This window comes from Ceratotherium simum, chromosome 1 (assembly GCF_057802395.1).
Source record: "Ceratotherium simum simum isolate JZ-2026a chromosome 1, ASM5780239v1, whole genome shotgun sequence".
In the NCBI taxonomy this organism is placed as follows: Eukaryota; Metazoa; Chordata; class Mammalia; order Perissodactyla; family Rhinocerotidae; genus Ceratotherium; species Ceratotherium simum.
This window is the reverse complement of record NC_141900.1, coordinates 67,830,174-67,851,386: the sequence shown is the minus strand read 5'-3', so window position 1 is coordinate 67,851,386 and position 21,213 is coordinate 67,830,174. Positions and strand designations below refer to the sequence as shown.

At 40.3% G+C, this 21,213-nt stretch overlaps 1 protein-coding gene across 3 annotated transcripts in view; it reads left to right on the top strand.

Annotated features, from left to right (window-relative positions):
- ELMO1 (engulfment and cell motility 1) overlaps positions 1-21,213 on the top strand; it is a 536,712-nt gene that overhangs the window by 290,439 nt on the left and 225,060 nt on the right. For all 3 annotated transcript variants that reach the window (XM_004418819.3, XM_087429603.1, XM_087429606.1), the window contains one exon: positions 10,380-10,488. In XM_004418819.3, the coding sequence (XP_004418876.1) occupies positions 10,380-10,488 (109 nt within the window). The remainder of the gene's footprint in view (positions 1-10,379; positions 10,489-21,213) is intronic.

Genomic DNA, 21,213 nt, shown 5'->3' with positions numbered 1-21,213 from the left:
GGCAATAAACTCCTTGACATCAGTCTTGGTGATGAGTTTTTGAATCTGACACCAAAAGCAAAGGCTACAAAAGCAAAAATAAATAAGTGGGACTACATCAAACTAAAAAGCTTCTGCACTGCAAAAGAAACCATCAACAAAATGAAAAGGCAAACTACTGAATGGGAGAAAATACTTGCAAATCATATATCTGATAAGGGGCTAATATCCAAAATATATAGAGAACTCATAAACTCAATAGCAAAAACCCAAACCATCCAATCAAAAAATGGGCAGAAGATTTGAATAGATATTTTTCCAAAGAAGATGTACAGATGGACAACAGGTACATGAAAAGATGCTCAACGTCGCTAATTATCAGGGAAATGCAAATCAAAACCACAATGAGATATCACCTCACAACTGTTAGAATGGCTATTATCAATAAGACAAGAAATAGCAAGTGTTGGTGAGGATGTGGAGAAAACATGTAGGAACCCTCATGCACTGTTGGTGGCAATGTATATTTGTGCAGCCACTTTGGAAAACTGTATAGAGGTTCCTCAAAAAATTAAAAATAGAACTACCATATGATCTAGCCATTCTACTTCCAGGTATTTATTCAAAGAAAATGAAAACACTAACTCAAAAAGATATGTGCACCCCCATGTCTATTGCAGCGTTATTTATAATAGCCAAGATACAGAAACAACCTAAGTGACCATCTATGGATGAATGGATAAAAAAATTGTGGTATATATATATATGTATATACACACACAATGAAATGTTATTCAGTCATAAAAAAGAATGAAATCTTGCCATTTGCAACATTATAGATAGACTTCAAGAGCATTATGATAAGTGAAACAAATCAGACAAAGACAAATACTGTATGATCTCACTTATATGTGAAATCTAAAAAGAAAAACAACAAAAAACATCAAGCTTATAAATATAGAGAACAGATTGGTGGTTGCCAGAGGTGGGGAGGAGGGGTGCGAGAAATGGGTAAAGGGAGTCAAAAAAATGAGAAAAATATAGAAGTACATGAAAGAGGTATATAGCAAGTGAAAGTCTGTCCACCCTACAAATCCTATCGCCTTGTGTCTTCCAAATAAATTGCAAGCCCCCAAAGATGGTATTTTGTTTGTATACGTATTTTTAGCATCTAGCAAGTTACTTAGCAATAATAAATGCTTAAAGAAATACTTGTTGAATGAATGAATCAATCAAAGGATGTGGAGGAGAGTAGTGATAGAATTCAGATGATAGATTTGGGAAAGTATAATACTTTGCTTTTCAAAATGTGGTCCGTGGACCAGTAGCATCAGCACCCCCTTGGGAGCTTGTTAGAAATGTAGGACCTCAGGCTGACCCCGTTCTTCTGGATCAGAATCTGCATTTTAACAATATCTTCAGGTGACTCCATTCACCTGGATCAGAATATCTACATTTTTAACAAGATCCTCAGGTGTTCTATGAGTGCTTTAAATATGCAAAATAATTATACACATGAGCTTTCACAAGCAAATGCAAGGAAGTGTATGTGATTTGCATTTAAGCACTCTGCAGTGGAGCCATTCTCCATCAGTGGATACCGAGGGGCTTTGTAAGGGCTTCATGCTTCACTCTCCTCCCAGACTCAGTGTGGCTATCCTTGGGCGTGCTGTAGGACTGTCATCCTGGGCCATTTCTGAACTATCAAATCTAATGCCCCAATCTGGTCAGTGCTAAACCCTGGCTTGGAAATAGAAACATTCTATGCCACCCAAGAAACGGTTCAAACCACAGTGTAGAAATCATGTAGAAGCCTTGGTTGTGGACTCAAGATGCAGTGCACCACATTTTAACTGCTAGGCGGCTGGCACGTTACTCAAACTCCAAGGCGTGGTTTCCTCATCTGTAACATGTAGTCCTGCTTTGATGGCTTGTGAGGACCAAACAGTTAACACTTTAGAGTTTGCACATGGTAATCAGTCCATATGTATTCATTCTTTTTTAAATTGAGGTGAAATTCACATAACGTAAAATTAACCATTTCAAAGTGAACTATTCAGCCACTTTTAGTACATTCACAATGGTGTGCAAACCACCCCTATCTAGTTCCAAGACATTAATTGTCATCACCCTAAAGGGAAACCCTGTACCCATTAAGCAGTTGCTCCCCATTCTCCCTTTTCCCCCGCCCCTGGCAACTATTAATTTGCATTCTCTCCCTATGGATTTTAACTTATTAATGATATTTTTTGTTAGTCACAGAGAAAAAAACCCAAAACCAACCAGATTTATTTTTTCTTCCATCTACTCTCATTGCTTTCCACGTCTTTAAAAACAAGAGATTTGCTAATGATGGAAACTGGGAGTATAGACATGGCATAACTTTAAATCAGTGGCTTGTAAAGTGTGATTCCAAGCTAGCAGCATCCACATTACCTGGGAACTTGTTAGAAGTGCAGCTTATTGGATCTACCCCAGAACAACTGAATCATAACTCTGGGAGTGGGGCCTAGCAGTCTGTGTTTTAATAAACTTCCAAATGACCTAATGCAAGCTCAAGTTAGAATACCACTGCTTTAAATAAACAAGATGTTACCTCTCTAAGCCTCTAGTGTTGCCTGCAGGTGCGTGCCACATCTGTACCATCCTTGGGCGCTGGAACACATGAACTGGCATAAGAAAAGAGGTCTTCTAGCCCAGTTTCTTTGATGCAGGCATCAGCTGGGGAATCACTCCTGCCATCCTCCAGCCTTTAGAATAGTCAACAGAGCTGATGCCTTGGCTTCCCTAGGTGGCATTGGGATCACTGTGCAGGCACAAACACAAGCCATCCCTGCTGTTATTTCATCCTTGCTCCTCCTTGTGCTACCCAACTTCATACTCAAAGGAAGGACTTTCAGCACAGTGTGGTGTGATTGCTTAGTGTTTCACACATCCTGCTTTTGTTGCACTATATCAAAGTGCAGGCAGCATTTCATTTTGGTTGATTAATGTTCAATTCGAGGTCTATTATGAACCTCCAGGCTTTAATTACCACACCATTACCCAGTCAATTCCTTGCCATTTTATATTTATGGTCTTTATTATGCCTCTGTATGTGCAATTGCCTAATTTTATTCTGGAAAGATTTCACCTCATTAGCTGGATTTTATACCATTCTTCTCATTTGTCCAGATGGTTATTTACCTCGGTTCTCGGTGTGCACTTTCTACTTGGTTTTTTCGCCAGTCTGACCCCTTATACATTCTTTTTCTCCTTCTTCTGGCATATGCATTGTTCTTTTGCCCTTGGAAACAGCTCTAAGTTTTTGCACGCTCTGCTCTGGGGGATCTTTTCCCTGGTCACACTCTTAACTGGATCCTTCCGTCTTGGCTGCTGGGTGACATTGGCCCTGTCCAAAGGCCCTGAGGCCTGGCTCCTCAGCCCTGGACATACCATGGACAGCTGCCTCTCTCTAAATGGCCGATGAAGGATCAGGGAAGGTGCATGGATGGAGCTTTTCTCTTTTTTTAAGAGTATAAGCTAAAAATAATTTTTAAATATTCTCTGAAATGCTTTGCTAACACTCCCTCCCTCAATCCCCTCAGTGCCTCAGAAGAATTTTAGGTTTGGTTTACTTGCTTGCATATTTTCTAAAGTTCCACCCCAGACCTGCTGAATCAAACTCTGGAGGAGCAGCCCAATAGTCTGTGTGTAATAAGCCCTCCAGATGATTCTGATGCCCAATCAGGTTTGAGAACCACTGTTCTAGAGAGCTGCTGAAAGAACCTCAGGAATCTCATCTTAGTAAATAGAAATACTATTTACTCCACCTGAGTACTTATTTTGCCAAAGAGCAAGATTCATAATCTCTAAAGCAGTTGTGTATTGCTTTCTGTTGTGTGTCTTTTTTCAACAGCTTTGCCCTAGAGTTATCAGAATATTTCAGTAAAGCAACGGTAACACCCTGGAACAAAAGCTCATGTAGTTATTACGGCAGTAGTAGATCAGTCGTCTCCATCACTGAGTGTTTGAGATGTCTCAGGCACTAAGGGATCTTTACTTCCATTTTTTTTTTTCATTTAATCTTTACAATCCGTTCTGGGTAGATATTCCTGTCCCCATTTTTATAGGAGAAAACTAAGGTTAAGGAGTGTGCATGAAGTCACCAAGTCTGTTAGAAGTAGATCCAGGAAAATCATTTCTTCCAGATCCACAACACCCTCTACTCATCTGTTACCATGTTAAGGACTTTCCTGATCAAAGCTTTATTATTATTTCACCCTCTGCTTTTTCAGTAGGAATAAGTATCATGTGTTTTGGTAGGAATCAGTAACCAAGAATGCATGCATGGGGGTCAGGCCACCTAAGTTCCTGTGCTGGCTCTATTTGTTTCTGTGCCGTGTGACCTTGGGCAAGTTATACAACAGCTGTTTGCCTCAGTTTCTCCATCTGTAAAGTGGGGTGGTGCAGTACTTCTGTCATGTGGTAGTACACGTGCCTTCAATGAGACAATCAGTGCCAGCACTTAGAACGAGGCCTCGGAAATAAATGCTCTTCAGTAAATATAGCTGCTATTTTTCTTTCTCTGCCCTCTTGTCTTCGTCTACCTCTTTTAGGTTTATTACTTTGGGGATTCACTTCCCTTATCTGTAAAATGGGGAGGTGGATCAGGTGGACTAGCAGCCTGGGATTCTAGTTGGTTCTGGTTTGTTTTCCTGCTTGGCGTACTTTCTATAATTGTAATGTTCTTTGTTCTCTGCCCATTTAAAATCATCATATTAGGGCTTTGGCATGTTTGTTTGATTTTACGGACTTGCTCAAAATTCATGATCACAATTAAGCTTGTGCAGCTGCCTTGAGGCAGCTCAGTGTTCTTGCTAATGCCACTCTCTGGCTTTCTGGGACCGATCACCGTTAGCATTGGTACCAAGGGGGAACGTAGAAGAAGTGGTTCCCTCATGGGCCCCAAGTCTCTGTGAGAGGACCGCAAGCTGGGCTTACACTTTGACCTCAGAAGAGGTCTAGGTCTTGGTGATATGATCTAAGGGCTAATACTTCATGCTGGGGTGTTCCGTGATTCTGTTACTAATGTAAAACTACTCCTATCTTTTTTGGGGTGGCTCATTGATACATATAGGCTTTTTGTTTGTTTATTTGTTGGTTTAACATGGGAGAAGATTGGCCTTTCCTCTAGTAAGTCAGGAGGTGGGTTTTAACAGAGCTTGTGAGGTTGACCAGACTCTGAGGACAGGTGTCCTGTGGTGGTCATAACTGTTTAGTATTAGGACATTATTGCCAAAACCGTGACACCGTGACTTGTTCTTCCAGTTCTTTGCTCATTCTCTGCACTCATACCGCCCTGTATTCCTGCTTGAATACGAGCACATGGAACTTCCTATCTCACATTTCTGGTATAAGTAGGTGATGACACTATTTTATTTATATCTTTTCATGCTAAAACGATGGGAGAGCCTCTGGCCTACTTTCACGTCCCCAGAGACCTGTCCTCAGAGAGCCAGTCTCACTGCTGTCATGATTTTGGTTTATTTGCTGATAAAAGTGTTGTGTGATGTGTTGGCCAAGGGCCGCATGGGAATAGGAAGAGGGAGGGCATTAAGGAGATGATAAACACCAACTCTGTCAAGTTGGTTTTAGGCACTTTGCCTTTGTTTTATGACTTAATATGCACAACAGTCCTATAAAGTGGGTGTTATGGAACTTCTGTACATCTCACAAAGAGATAGAATGACTTGCACAAGCTTACACTAATTTTGCCCAGGCTTTCTATATTGTCTTTGCTTCCAGTAGCAACTTTGTATCAGAATTGGGGCAAGATACACAATCCCTTCTTTTTGGAGAGAACACAGTATGGGTTCACAAACTGTCCATGGTGGCCTGTGAGGAGACCGCTGTGTTTCATCCGACCCTCAGTTAGAGTTGAAGCAGCATGAAAAAGAAGCCTCCATAGAAAAGAGGTGATGGAGGAAGCCCTCAAGGCTCGCTCCAGGGCTGGCTACAGGGAAAGCAGAATGGATTGCACTCGCCCCAGATGAGGAGAGGTCAACAGAAAGTGGAGGGAAGTGTGTCAGGGATAACCAGCTGAATATAAGTCAGCAACGTGATGCTGAGGCTAAGAGGGCAAGGTGGACCCAAGAGCCAGAGAAGGGGTGGGTACTAGACTGCGGCTGGCTTTGTACTCAGCACTTAATGGTCACACCCAAGCCAAACAGGTTTGTGATCTACACCACTAGAGAAGAAGGAGAAGAAATACAGAACATTCAGAGGGGAACTCAAAATGTATGGAAATAACGCCCATGGGGATATTCCACAGCAGCTTTGGTGACTCTGAGTGATTGTTAGTCATCTTCAGCGATAAATGAGATAAGAGAAAACCTTATACCTTTGTCTGGGAGGGGCTGGGATTTATAGACCCACTTTAGTGAGATAGAGGAAATTGATCAAAGTCTCCCTAGCCTCTTTATATATGAAATTCATCGAGTTTCATGGCAATAGGTATGTGAAGGCAATTTGTAAGCTATAATGAGGCAGGAAGACATTTGGAAATTGAAGACCTTAAAAATTGAATTCCAGGATTGACCTAGGCTAGCTCTATGATCTAAGCAAGTCACATCTTCCTCTTGTTTCAACATTCTTAAGAGAATAATAACACCTGTCTCATCAATCTGATGGACTTGTCAGGATCAGTTGATAGAAAATATGTAAATATACTCTGTAAACTTAAAGTATTTTATAAAATGTTTTATACTTAATATTGCACAAATATCCAGTGTTCTATAAAATGTGCAGACAGTTGCATCTTTTGGTGTATGAAGTGTTCTAAGATGAGTGATAGTGGCAGGTTTTAGTCCGCCATCCATTGTGGCTTCTGTTCTGGTATGTTTGCTCTTAAAACTGAAGAGTAGGGAGAAAATAAAGATGAAAAATATGACTTGATATTTCAAAATGTCTCAGATGAACATGGTTAATACCAGAATGTTGAAACTGAATATAGATATATCAGTATGTGAAATTTGAAACAAAAGCTACTGGCAAGTTTAAGAGTTATCTCTGACTATAGTAATATCTTATTACTAACATTCATAATCATAGTCTTTTCTAGATATTTCTGTAAGAATGTTGACTTTGAAGCCCACACAGGTAACTCTAGGATTTGTGTCTGCCTTGTCTGAAGAAATCAGTCAGTAAGGAGGGTTCCTTTTTCTTTAGGTGGGTAAATGTGATGAGATGGATGGTACATTCAAGAATAAAGAGAAGGGCTTCTCCAAGCTGATTTACATATTAATTACTTAAATTACTCCTTAATTTAGTGCCTGCTAATAAACTGTGCCTTGGAAATGTTTCCGGAACGTTTATTGGCTGCAGTAATTCTACCTACAGTGTATGCAGATCACATCCTCATTAAATATTGACGTGCTCATGAAATGTTAATAGAATGTTAATGTGAAGCACAGGGGAACGTCCTCACTGGGAGCTGGGAGCTGGCTGAAAACTACCCGCCTCCTGTCTTTTCTTTATGTTCTATCTTCTTGCTCTGTTTTTCTCTTCATTTCCCCATCATCAGGAGATTCAGATTTGCTCTTTGATCTGGCTGTCTCAGGTACAAAACTTTTAAAAGAGAAAGAAAAATTCATTGATTGATGGGAGTTTAACTGTTCTCCCCTCCTGCTTTCCTGAACTGGAATTCCCGGTAAGAACCAGAAAGAATTCTCCTAAAAGGAAGAGAGTTATTCAGGCTCAGCCTAATGAGACTCTCCTGCTCAGGCAGATTACCCAGAGAAGACCATGAAGAGGGAAGGAGCCTTTCAAGGACTTCAGCAGTGGTCCTTCCCTGCTTGGCAGGAGAAAGGATTTAGTTAGAGTTTACTTTCAGCTTTCTCAGAGAAAAAACAGCCAACCCAGAACATGTTTTCCCCAAAGAGACTGTAAGGAAGAATTATTATCATAAATTATAAGAACAGTAAAGGCTGTGTTCATGATGATATTCAATGCATCATTATTCATGTGAGCATATGTTGCAAATGGTTGAGAAGTCCCACAAAGTGAGATGGTTCATCTACTTCTTAGACAGTCATGGTGGTGAGAAGGTGAGAATGATGAAGACTGAGAAAACTGCCCATGATGCCTGAAGTGTAAGGAGGTTGAATATGCAAACTGTTTACCTTGTGGTTATGGTTAGGTGTAAACGCAGTGCTGGAGGAGCATCTCCAGTTGGAAGCAGGTGATTTGTTACTAGGGTCCTGTCAATGCATATAATAATGTGTGTATACATGTGTGTGTTATGGTTTGTGCAGAAAATAATGGAAACACATTTTTATTAAAATCCTGCTCCTTTGGTTGTAAATAATTCACCCTATATGGAGCTCCATTACTTCACTATTCGGAACCCTGTCTGTATCAATAAAACAGCACTTCCGTTTACTTTCCCTTCTTCTCCTTTTTCTTCTCTCTCTCTTTTTTCTTCCCTCCTTCCGAATATTCTTCCTCTTATCTCTCTTCCTCCCCCTCCTTGTCCTCTTCATTCCTTGTCTGCTCCTGCTTGCCTTTTTTGACCTCCTACCTTGTGCTGAGTCCACTACACAGGCCCAGTCTGAGCCGCCTGGTCTCTGCCAGGGACTCTGCTGGGGCCTCCAGAAGGACTGTGCTTTCTCTCTTACTCGCTACTATCCATTCTGCATACTTCTAGATCTTTTCAAAACAAAAAAGGTCGTGTCACTGGCCTGTCTAAACCTCATGGTTAACATCTTAGGGTCTTAGAATGACACCCCACATAGCCTTGGGGCAGTGGCTGGCCCACCTCTATGCTCCCTTGGCTCGCTCTGCCCCTCTCGGGCCCCTGGAACCCAAACTGCTGCCTGCACAACTCCAGACCCCTCCACAGTGTAGACCAAGCTGTGTGCTGGCCTGCCCGAAACACATCCTACTCAACTCACGGGCTCTGTCCTTTCCCTTTACCTGGAATGCTTTGCTCCCAGAACTTGACAGGCAAACTCTTTCTTATCCTTTGATTTTCAGTAGTCCCTGGTTATCTAAACTCTCCTCCTCAGGCCTTCCCCATTACTCTTTAGCACCTCAACCAGGAAATTTTTTTTTCATGGCACTTGTGATAAACTATAACTACCTCTTTTGTTTTATCTGTCTCTCTCAATTAGAAGGAACGCTCTGTGAGGTCAGAGCCCTGGTCTCTCTTGTTCTTAACTTTGTGGGGCCAAGGCATCTTCCTGGTAGATAATAGGTGCTCAATTACTATTATTGATTGAGTGAATAAAACACCATTCCTGCTGCTGAATTGTTCATAGTCTGGAGGGAGAAACAACATGAGTTGGTGCTGATGAGAGACACCAACTCAGGGCGGTGTAGCCCTTGGGGAGGCAGCAGATGACTCCACTGGGGACTCAGAGGCAGCTTCAGAATTGGATGAGCTAGTTCTTTTGTGGGACAAGCAGCCTCCTCAGGAATCATTCCTTTGCTGACGTATGAATTTGAAGTTTAGAAACTTTAAAATAGAGTTTTGTTGTTTTGTTTTACTTTTGTTAATCCATGTGTATAGAATGGCTCCCTTAGTTGTGGTAGGGACGTCTCAAGCGAGCTTAAGGAAAGAGGAGAATTTATTAGACAGACCAAGAGGTTTTCAGAGGAAGCGTTGAGCAAACAAACCATTAGGACAGGGAAGTAGCCTTGCCTCAGGACCAAGTGGGACCAGCCACTCAAATGCCCCCAGAGGCCCCACTGCCTCTCCTCTTTTTTTTCCTTTGCATTTTGGCTTACTTTTCTTTCCTTTTTTATTTTTATATTGTAGGCTTACGTTCAGGTAGCTCCCAAGCTCACACCCCTTGGGTGCTGTCAGTATAGTGGGGCCAGTTTTCCCCTTTTCGTATGATAAGGGGAAAAGGGGAGGACACTGGGCCATTTTGTGTCACATGTCTCTTAGACGTGGTCCAGTCAACTAATGCAAGGGGTGAGATCTTGTAAGAATGTGGAAACTTCTGTGGGAAATATGTGATGAAAATGTAGGAGTTGAAGTCACAGAAGAAGAGTTGCTAGTTCCAGGAAAGGGAAGATATGACTAGGAGGACAAGAAAGGGGTTTTCTCACTTAAGCAAAAAGTCTTTCTTGTACTGTTTTGAAAAACTCTCCATAGGCACCTCCATGTGAGTGGAAACCAACAAGCAAAATATCCTCTTACAGGATCGAGAAAGGTTTTAGGAGATTTGGAAAACATGAGAGTTTTAGGTCCTACATACTGAAAATATACTTAGAGTACCATTTTCTTCTGGCCTCAAGAGCATTAGCTCGGTGATCTGGAGTGGATCTAGTTCCTTATTACAATGGAACCAACATTTTTGACATTTTCTGCAAACTGACTTCCCTTTCTGACCTGTTTCCTTTCCCACTTGCAGATTGTACTTGAGAACAGTAGCCGAGAAGATAAGCACGAATGTCCCTTTGGCCGAAGTAGTATAGAGCTGACCAAGATGCTGTGTGAGATCTTGAAAGTGGGCGAGCTGCGTAAGTACACTGGTTTCCCACATGGGTATGAAGCTTGGCAGAGACCTGGCTTCCAGGTTCTGTCCTGACCTGCACGAAGAATTCCCAAGGTACTGACAGCCATGCATGGGCATCACCGTGGCCCAAACACTGTTTGGCTCAGGTTTCCAATGTATGTATTTCTGCATGTCTGCTCTGGGAACAAATGTTATTAAAATCTACAAGAAAGGAAAAATTTGCAGGTACTGTGACTGATTTTCAAATACTATAAAAATGAGTGTATATTAAAACAGGCTTGCATTTAATATTCTTTTTAGGAGAAAAGATCTATGAGTTTCCTTTTTAAAATTCCAGTTTTTAACCTACCAGTAGACCATTTTCTTTTCTTCCTTTAGAAACAATTTTTCCATAGAAAGAAAAATTGAATACTTTAATGAAATCCTCTTGCTCCAAGTATCGAACTTGTTTAGAATACTTTCGCTAAGAAAGAAGGAATTATTGAAGAAAATGGGTAGCTGATCAAGAAAAATGTGGTCAGAGATATGCTCATTATTCTTTTTCTTACTTAGATTACAAAATTTAGGAGAGGACACCAGAAAAAGAGGGCATGATAATTTTCTTGCTTTTTATCCGTTCGCATAATTTTGTTTTAACCTGTTAAGATGAGTCTGATTCAACCTGGTCTGCAATCATTGTCAACAATGATCCCTCTTAAAGCGGCTGCCTTCTATTCCTTCCAACATCTATAGAGCCGACACAGATATAAATCTTCCCTTACAGGCTTAATAACTCGGGCGCCAGAGAAGACTGTTTATACCAGAGAAATGTTAGATGTTTGGTATTATTGTGAAAGCATAAATATTCAGTCACCTGCTTTAGAGCTTAAAATAATGGTCTGAAATGATTAATGGGAAGAAATCCAATGATTAAATTGGAAACGGGGGTATGTTTTATTTACAATGTAGAACTGACTGCAGATAACTGCTAAGATAAACTAGAAAATTTAGAACTTAGTAAGGAAAAAACTAAGAATTTGAGACTGTGTGACAAAGCACAGCAGATGTTGTCGTCCTCCAGTGTGGGTGGGTGGGGGAAAGAAGCTGAAGTTGACGTGGAGCTCCCGTGAAAGTTCATTACTTATGAAGTTATTACATGAGGGCTTTTTTGCGTTAGTAGAGTTGCATCCTGACCTGAGAGGTTTCTGTGTCACTCTACTCGGGTTCCCTGATCTCCAGTGTTAATGTTTCAGTTTACCTGGATCCTTGATGTGAGTTATCCTTCCTTCTCCTCATTAGACTAACTGGTTGCGATTTATGTCTGCTGTATAGCTTACTGCTTCTTCAGCTGAAGGATTGAAGTCCTGCATCAAACAAATCCTACTGAATTCCTCAGTCTGATAACTGTGACTATTTCATATATAGCTCAATTTTGTGGGGGAAACTGTAGAAAGTCACTTGCTAAAAAGCATTGCAAGACCATCTAAGATTTTCAGAAACTGGAGAACAGTCATGCTGTACTTGGCTGGTACTTTGTGTCCAGTTTATTGCCCCACATGGCCCTTTTCTTGCCCCTCCTCCATTTTCATCTTCCCCAGTGGCCTTCTTTGGCTATCAGCTCTCACCTGGATGGCAGCAGAAGGTACACTCTTTTCTGCTTTGGCTGCCATACCCAGCTTCCTGCTGTTCTCCTTTGCCCAGTGGACATGTGTCTGTCATGCTAAATGTTAACACAGAACAGAGATGTGGTGGAGTAGAAGAAGAAGGTTGGGAATAAAGGGGAGCTGGGTTCTGTCTCTGTCACTTAACGACCTTCATGTCTTTGGATGATGTATTCACAAACTTCACTGTGCTCTTACATCCCCACATTTTCCCCAGAAATAGATTGGTGGTATTTTGGGTGATGATTTGAGTAGTCGTGTTCATTTTGTCTTGATTGCAGGTAACCTCAATGACTGAAATTGCAGTGGTAGGAGTGAGAGGAGCATCCCGGGAACACATAATATCTAACCTGGGGGGACTAACTTGGGAAAGATGGCCAAATTCCAGGCCATGTGCAGGCAGGGTAAATGTGCATCTGATTTGGACTCTCCTCTGTGTCGGTGGGGTCCCATCTGGTGGGCGGAAAGGGACTATGGTGGCAGGAGTCTGAGCAGACAGAGCTGCTCAGGTGAATGTCAGCTCTGTGTTTCAAGGGAGAAGGGTGGGTACAGAATAGAGGCTGAACTTTGGCTGGTGCAGAGCAGCCCTCTCAGACTTTTGAGGACCTGGTAGTCAAGCCAGGAACCAGGACAGAACTGCATTCCTATGGGCTGAGATAACAGAGTGGGGATGAAGGCAAATACCTTGGGGATCCCTGTGAGTGCCCTAGGGGCTGTTCTTGCACTACGTATTATTCCATATCTCACTTTCTGCTGCAGAAAAATCTTCTAGCATTCTGCCACAACTCAGCTCCTGGTCAGGCCTGGTCTCTGCAGTGAGGTTGGGCTTGAACAGCCGGGGCCTGACATACTCATGCCAGGTTCCCTTCATCTAAGATGACAAATGCATTCATTCATTTGTTTAATAAAAATCTATTAATTACTTACAATGTGCCAGGGACTATGATGGGCACTGCAGGTACAGATATGGTCCCTGTCCCCCAGAAGCTTCTACCTGAGAAAGTATAAGAATGAATTGGAACTGATACTTTTTCCTATTAGTTATAAGTCATTATATATATATTTAAATGCCCGTTATCTGTTGTAAAGCATAATTTTCCAATGTTTTGATAGATTAAGTTCTCAGGTTGACCTGTTGCTCACCACCCACTGCAAAGGCCATTGTGGACATTTTGCAAGGCTTACAAAAGAGTCCCACGTTTCTGAAGTCCATATGCCCAAATGAGTTGTTTTCTGCTCATAAAATATTAAAGGATTGCTACATTCTGATTGAATGCTAGACATCAAATGATGAAACACCCTGTGGTAAGAGGAAAATTGCTTTTTAATGGATTGCCTTTTGCCCGTTGCCATATTAAGTAAGTTACAACATGAAAAACAAATCTGAGTGCACCCTTATGTTGAAGGAGATATCTATTTTTCTTCTGAGGAAAATTAGTTTCATATAAAAATCCATCTTCCTTTGGTTTGTATGTGTCTGCTTTTCTCCATTCCCAAGTTCATGGTTCTTCTCAGACTTGTGTTGGTAATTGACCTGGAAGATCATGGGCATGTTAGATCTATAAGCAAGTACTGAGACCAAAGAAGTACTCAATTAAAAATCTACCTGTAGATTTTCTAAAGTAGGAAGATTCAATTTTCTAGAAATGCTTTGTCTTTTGAGGAAACTCACTTCTGAAATACCAATTATATTTTGGTATCTAAAGCAAACATATTAAGTTTCAGTTAAATGGCTGGTACCAAATATTTATACACAGATTTTTTTTAGATTCCTTTTTTAAAAGTGCTGTTTTTCTGCTTTCCAGTTATTGACATTGCAAGAGACAAATGTTTTAATAGTGTGGTCTAAAAAACAATGCCTATTTATATTCTCAGAGCACTTTAGGTTATTAAATTGAAGTCTGTAACACCCCCAGGAGTTAATCAAGATCAATAACATCTATGTTTATTAATGAAAAGAAGACTTACACTTACTGCATATTGTCTAGGGTCACTGAGTTCAAACTGGTGTTCAGGATGCAGTGTAGAAGGAGGCAGGAAAGTTGAGTGATTGCATTTTGGCCTCTGAATGACCCATCTTTGAATCACAGCTCAGCTACTAATTGGATGCCTTGGGTATGCTTCTTCTCTATTCTGAGCTTCTGGTTCCTTCTCTATAAAATAAAGATACTATCCACTGCCCATAGTTGTTGGGAGGATTAAATGAGGAAATGGATGTTGCTTTTGTTGGAAAATGGATAGTTTTTTTGCAAGTGATAGAATCTCACTTTCTATAAGCAAACTCCGGGTTAAGTGAGGGAGGGAGGGTGCTCTGGCTTAAGTGACAGCTGGAACCCCAGGACGTGGAACAATGTCTCTTGTTTCTTCATGTTCTACATTTTGACTAAAATTATTCTTTTTATTGTTTTCTCTTAGTTTCAATTTTAAAAATCACAAAGAATACTTATGGACCTGGATGTGGTCACACATCCCCATGGTCTGGGTTGTATAATTGGCACCCGGTTAGAAGAACAAGGTTGAAGTAGTGGGAGCAAGTTTTCAAAAGAAGAGATATTTTTGTGTACCCAGGGTGGGTGAGGGTGGAGGGAAGCAGGAGGTGGTGCCCTTCCAGAAGAAGAGAGGCACAGCACAGACAAATCCATAGATCCTTGTTACAGATGTGGAAGCCTTATGAGGATACTCACCTCCTAACAGGGGCTAAAAAATGGTAACTGTTGTTTTTATCATTATAGTACTGTCCCCAAAGCAATAATAAATTCTGGAGGGATGCAAGGAAAGCTTGATTTCTGATACAAATAAGTTAATTACTTATCTTTTGGATATGTAGCACCTCACCCCATTATATTCCAATGTCAGGTAAAGCTATTTTTTTTTTTGTCTTTCATTTATTCATTCATTCATTTAATAACTATAGTACTCCTTCTCTATGAATCAGGATCTAATGCCTGATGACAGGGACTCAGAACACATACTCCATCCTCATGCAGCTCACATGCTGACTGGAGAGTCGTTCACATAAACAAGTGATTATAAAACATTTTGCCACTTGTAACATTACATTTAAGTTATATTAATGTCACTAAGAGGCAGTGGTAAGTTTTTTCTGTTCATGGGGAGGCGGACAGGCTAAGAAAGGAGAGTCTTGGAGGATGTGACACAGAAGAGGAGATACTTGAGTGTGTAGAATCACAAAGATGAGAAGAATAACCAGGCAGGCACGGGTGTGTGTATGGTGGGCAGTGGCTGTTGAAAATTCCAGGCAGTGAGATGTAGGTGGAAAGATCTGGAGGTTCAGAGAATTCTAGTTCCATGTGGCTAAAGCAGAGGCCTTGAGGGAGCAAGCAAATGAGGAGGTGCTGGCAGAAGACATGAGAGTCAGATCATAAGGATTAGTTGTGCAGAGGAGTTTGGAATTCACCTTACAGCCAGTGGGAACCAATAGAAGGATTTTTAATAAGAAGAAGAAATGTCCCGGTCCTGGGCATAAAATCCTAGAATTGGATTGTGTTTTCTGGGAGTGACAAGAACTTGTGAGCATGATAATGTACAGGGCCAGGACCAGAGACAAGCTTACCTCACTCCAGCTCCAGCCCAGAGAGTATATCACTTGGGAGGCTTTGGGCTGCAAATAATAGAAATCCCAACTCAAAATGGCCACTGTAAGAAGCACATTCATGGAATGTCATAATGTCAGAGTTGAGTAGGTCCTGGGGTTGGTTAACTGTTCAGTGGTGTCATCAAGGACCCAAGTTCTTTCCATCTTTTGGTTCTGCCATCCTTGGTGTACCAAATTTGTCCTCAGGCTGGTAGCAAAGTGGTGGCTACCATCACATGGTCCAGAAGAACAAGAGGCTGTCTCTTCCACTGAATCTCTTTTAGGTGTGTGGAAATGTTTCTAAAAGCCCTTCAGCAGTCTCTCTCTCGTGTCATTGGCTAACATTGTGGCCTGTGCCTCTGCCTAATCCAGTCATTGATAAGGGAGGTGGAACTTTCTGGAGGCCAGACGGTCATTAGCCACCCCCTAGACTAGAAATGACACCAGCCTTCCCTGGGTATATGGGCACAGGATGGTAGATAACTAAAGAAAATTGGGATTCTGCTAAGATAGGGAAAGTAGCTACTTGAAACCTTAAATATACCCCTTCACTTTAAAAAGTCTTTCTGCATTTTTCTTACTGCTACAGAAAACTATAACAAGTTGAAATCAGATTACAGCCCTCTGTCATTTTGCCTTTGTTGGGAATTGGGGAAATGTGCTAGTATTTTTTTTTAATGTAGCAATATCAAAGCTTGCAGAAAAATGGAAATTGAGGTTTGATTATTATGTATTTCATTTTTCATCACTAAGATGCTAGGACTCCACTACCTTACTTTTCCTTTTGGAAAATGGATATTTCCACTTCCTTGATTATGCTTTCATGTGTGGATAATTCTCAGGTGTATTTTGAAGGTCAGAATAGACATACATTTGTGATTGAAGGCTTCATATTTCTCTGAAACAGTTGTACCATCTTTACGTGTTTGACCATAGATAATGAAATTAAAATTTAATAACTACTTCTCTGTTTAAAAAAATGAGAACGAAATCTACATCATACACTATGAAAATGTTCAGCATTTCCTTACTTTGTCTTTCAGTGGCAATATTTATTATAACACACCAGTGGTGCTGAGTGCAACACCTTGTGTAATTCATCACCCAGACACCTCTGCTTTAGCAAGTAAAATTAACACAGGTGAGCAATCTGAAGGACTCTTTGGAGTGCAGCAGCAATTAGAATAGACACTTAACTCTGGGACACTGGTGTTTTCATACTTTGAGAAGTACCATCCATCACTTTCATTCTCAGAACACTCCGGCTAAAGAAAACTCAAGAAAATTAGCTTTTAACAATTAAACCTCTTACGGACCTTTTTTTCACCTAATATTAGCTTGTACCCACGCTCCATGGAAAGCTGAAGCCTCTCAGATCTTGATGCTGTCTTGAATGTTCATATTCTACTTCTACTTTCGTATTCTACTTCAGCCTTAAGTTAAACATAAAAACAAACAAAATAAAATAAATGGTCTAGGCCTGAGCCTGGCTTTAGAAAGTTACATCCACTTTTGGCCCAAATTACAAATGTCATAGGAGAGAGTATAGAAGTCATTCGCAAGTGATTGTTTAAAATAATAATAAAACTGATATCAGGATTTATAATAGTATTATCACAAGACAGAAGGACTTAATGTAAGATTCTTGCATTCAGAACCAGAAGCCCTGGGTAATAGACATAGCTGATGTCAGGGCTTTGTCGGGATGGTTAGCCATCTCCCTCCTTAGTCTCCCATTTGTAACATGGGGAAATGATGATGATCATCATCATTCTCATCTAGAATCAGATGAGAAAATGTAGATTAAAGTGTTTTATTAGCTGTAAAATGCTCTATTCATGAAAGTAATAACATTGACTTGAATCTGCATATTTAGAGACATGGAGATGTATCCCATCCTGTAGCAAAGCCAACTCTTTCTGTGAATTTCTGGTGGCTGTCTTAAGAATTTGCCGTTCTGTGGTGTTTTGCTGGTGTTTCAGAAGGCAGTACTTGTAGATACCTCTAAAGTCACAATGTAATAGTTATCTCCATAGGAAGTGATTGCTGAGAGAAATGGAATTTGGCAGTTTAAAAGACCAAATCAAGCACATCTCGATTATAAATAGATGAAAATAATTTATGTTTATCCTAGGCTTTTTTAGGACTTGCTCCTTTGTACATTATTTCTGAGAGATATGTAGCCGGAAGCAATCAGTCTCCATTTCTGTTGTCTCTCAGGTTATAATTGAGAGGGTAGCCTCGTAGATTTGCCCACCCTCATAATGGAGAGAGACACAGAAATGTTGAAAGAACACAGATGCCCACTGTCTTCTCCTTCTGCCTTATAGAAATACTGTTCCTCCAGGGTCATCTCAAACACAGGTTTAGGTGACTGTTCTGATTCCTCCCGTGACACCCATGTGCGAGGACATCACATCCTCCTCTAAACTCCCACAGCACTTCCTCTGTGCCTCTTTGTTATACTTTCTACTGTTTATTAATACTTTTTTTCCTTTAATTTCTAGGTTGTAACTCCTAAAAGTTGAGGTGGTTTATAGAAAAGCATAAAGATAATTAAAAAATAAACAAATGGTGAAAATAAAGGCAAATAAAAGATAAAATTAAAAAAGTGAATTATGACTGTTTGCAAAGTGCATGTTTTAAAGGCCATTGTATTAACCAATTGTGGACCTTGAATTTGGCTCTAAAATTCATTTGTCCCAGGGAAGCAAGAGAAGCCGAGTGAGAGAAAACAGGTCAGTGCACGTCTCACCTGAATAAACTCCTTGTGAAAACCCAAATGCTAATTTCAATTGATGCTAAAATAGTATTTGAGAACATTTAATATCATTTGTTAAAGATGATGGACTAGGACACATTTGTAGCACTATTTCTTTTTAAAAATGTACTGTACAGCCACAAGCCAAAATTATATTTAAAAAAGTTATAACAAAACAGCTTTCCCAATAAAAACTGGAACTAAAGTAGGGTGCTATAGGATGCTAATGGTCACCATTATTGTTTCTCCTTGTTCTGGAAGACACATACAAATAGAGGAATAGTTCATTGATAGAAACAAAGTATTTTGAATTATAGACAATAAAACTATCTAGAAATCCCCAAGGAAGCAAAGGAAAAGCTGTTAGAATTAATGTAATTTAGAAGAGTATCTGCATAGCAGATAAACAAAACTTAGTAGTGTTTCCATATGTCAGCAGTAATTAGTTAATTATAAAATGGATAAACAGGATTTTTTTTTAGCAATGGCAATAAAAATGCAAACTGCTTCAGAATGGAAAACTTATGTGAAGAAAACTGTAAGACTTTACTAAAATATGCAATACAAGTTTCAAATAAATAAGTAAACAAATGTTTTATTCCTGGTAAGAAAACAATATTGTGATAAAGTTGTAAATTCTCCCAAATCAGGCTCAGATCTCATTTCAAAATACCAATGGGAACTAGGATGGAAACTTCACAGAATGATTGTAGAGTTCATGTGGAAGAATAAGGAGGTGAAAATTGGTGAGGAAGAACTGATAAAGAAGAGCAATGAAAAATGAATGGAAATAAAAATATATTTCTTTTTTTAAAACATTTTTTGCCAGAAAGTCCAAAGAACTCATTCACCTAGGTTCACCTATTGTGTTCACGTTTTGCCATATTTGCTTTCTCATTCTCTCTCGACACACACAACACAAACACATACACACATTCACACATATTGTTGTAAAAACATGAAAAATATGTTTTTATGGCAGAAAAATTTTTTTCATATAATTTGAATAAAAAAGTCAAAATTGATAAATAAAAATGATTTTAAATTGGATCCAGCTCTGGCATGTTCTCTCTTAGAGAGAGCAAAAGGTGCTGGGAACCCTGCCTAGCAAGAGCATGGGGAGGGGAGGGAAGGCTCGGGTGCTGATGGACAAGGCATCATCGTGCAAGCAGTGTCAGGAGCCTGGCTCAGAACATCTGCTCACAGATGGAGGTCTGAGAGAGGCTCGCCGCTGCCTGATGTCTCCCCAGTGCAGGTCAGGGGGTGTACGTCGATGAAACTTACTTCCACCTTCCCTTCTGTTCTTCTACAGCACTGTGGGTGTGGCTTACCTGAAATCCAGTGGTCATATACATGAGGAACTATGGATTTCAGGACATGCTGCTTTTTTATAAGTAGGGACATCATAAAAAACAGAAAAACATAAAAGTAACGTGATCCCTGGTCACATAGATAAGATAGAGGAGAAGATAAAGGAGTAGATAAGGAGGCTATTTGCATGAATGGCATCTTCACTCCTATCTGTAGAATCAATCTAGTATTAAAGTTACTAGTCTCATTCCAAAAATGTAAAGTGTGAAAACCATCTTCCCCCAGTTCTACACCCCAACCCACAAGCTATTCTTTTTCCAGAGCAATAATCACCCTCATCACTGTTTATCGTAGGCTTGCGATGCACCAGGCCATGAGCTAAAAGGTCCTGTATGTTGTAAAAGTAGAATGTTAATTTGGAAGGGCAGCATGAAATTGGAGGGAAAGTATAAGCAGAATTCTAGAAGATTCAAATAGGTGGTAAAGTATAATAAAATAGGTAACAAAAAGAAAGGAATTTAAACAACAGAAATCAGGATATCAAACTGCACTGAAATGCTAACCTGTAGGGTTTTTAAAACCAAAATGTACATGAGTAAAACAAAAACAAACAAGAAAAACCCGGAAGCATACCCACAGCTTCAGTCTGTGACACACTTCCCTTTGATGCTGTGGCTTCCCATCCTCCTGAGTTCCCCTGAGGGGGTCCCCAGTGGTGGGGAGAGCAGGGAGGGCAGAAAGCTCTGGGATGGCTTTTAAAACTTCTCATGGTTAACCTAAGGCCTTTGGATAGAGAGATTTTCATGGTCATGGCGTATATTAAGAGGTAGACGAGAGTGCAGTCCTGGAGCCCTGGGCACTTGAACTTCAATCGAAAACCACTTGCTGGTTGAAAGACAAGTAGAAAGAATTTATTTAAAAAAAAAGACCACTGCCATTTATAAGATGCTTTCTATATGGCAGGCAATTCCCTGAGGTCAATACTCTGTTAGCCCTTACAACGTCTCCATTTACAAATGAAGGGCCTGGGACTCTAGGAGAGGTTAAGTAGACTGAGGTCACAGACACTAGATGCAGTTAACTGCTGTGGGGTGCTGTTGTGCTGTTTACTCTTAACTACTGTGCAATGCCGTCAACCACTGTTTTCATTTTTTAAAATGTCCTATCTTCCTCACAGACTGTAAACTCCTTGAGATTAGACTCAGAGTGAATTCATCTCCCATCCCAGCCTCTAGTCCAGTGCTTTATGTATAGTCTGCATTTAATAAGTATTTATTGCATGAATAGAGTACCTTTCTATTTGCTTCAGGGTCAGTTCCAAAAATACTTTTCAGACATCAGTAAATTTTTTATGAACTTTGTATTTTACCCTGAAACCTCTCAAACAGCATCCTTTCTTCTTCTAAAGTAAGTGAGCATGAG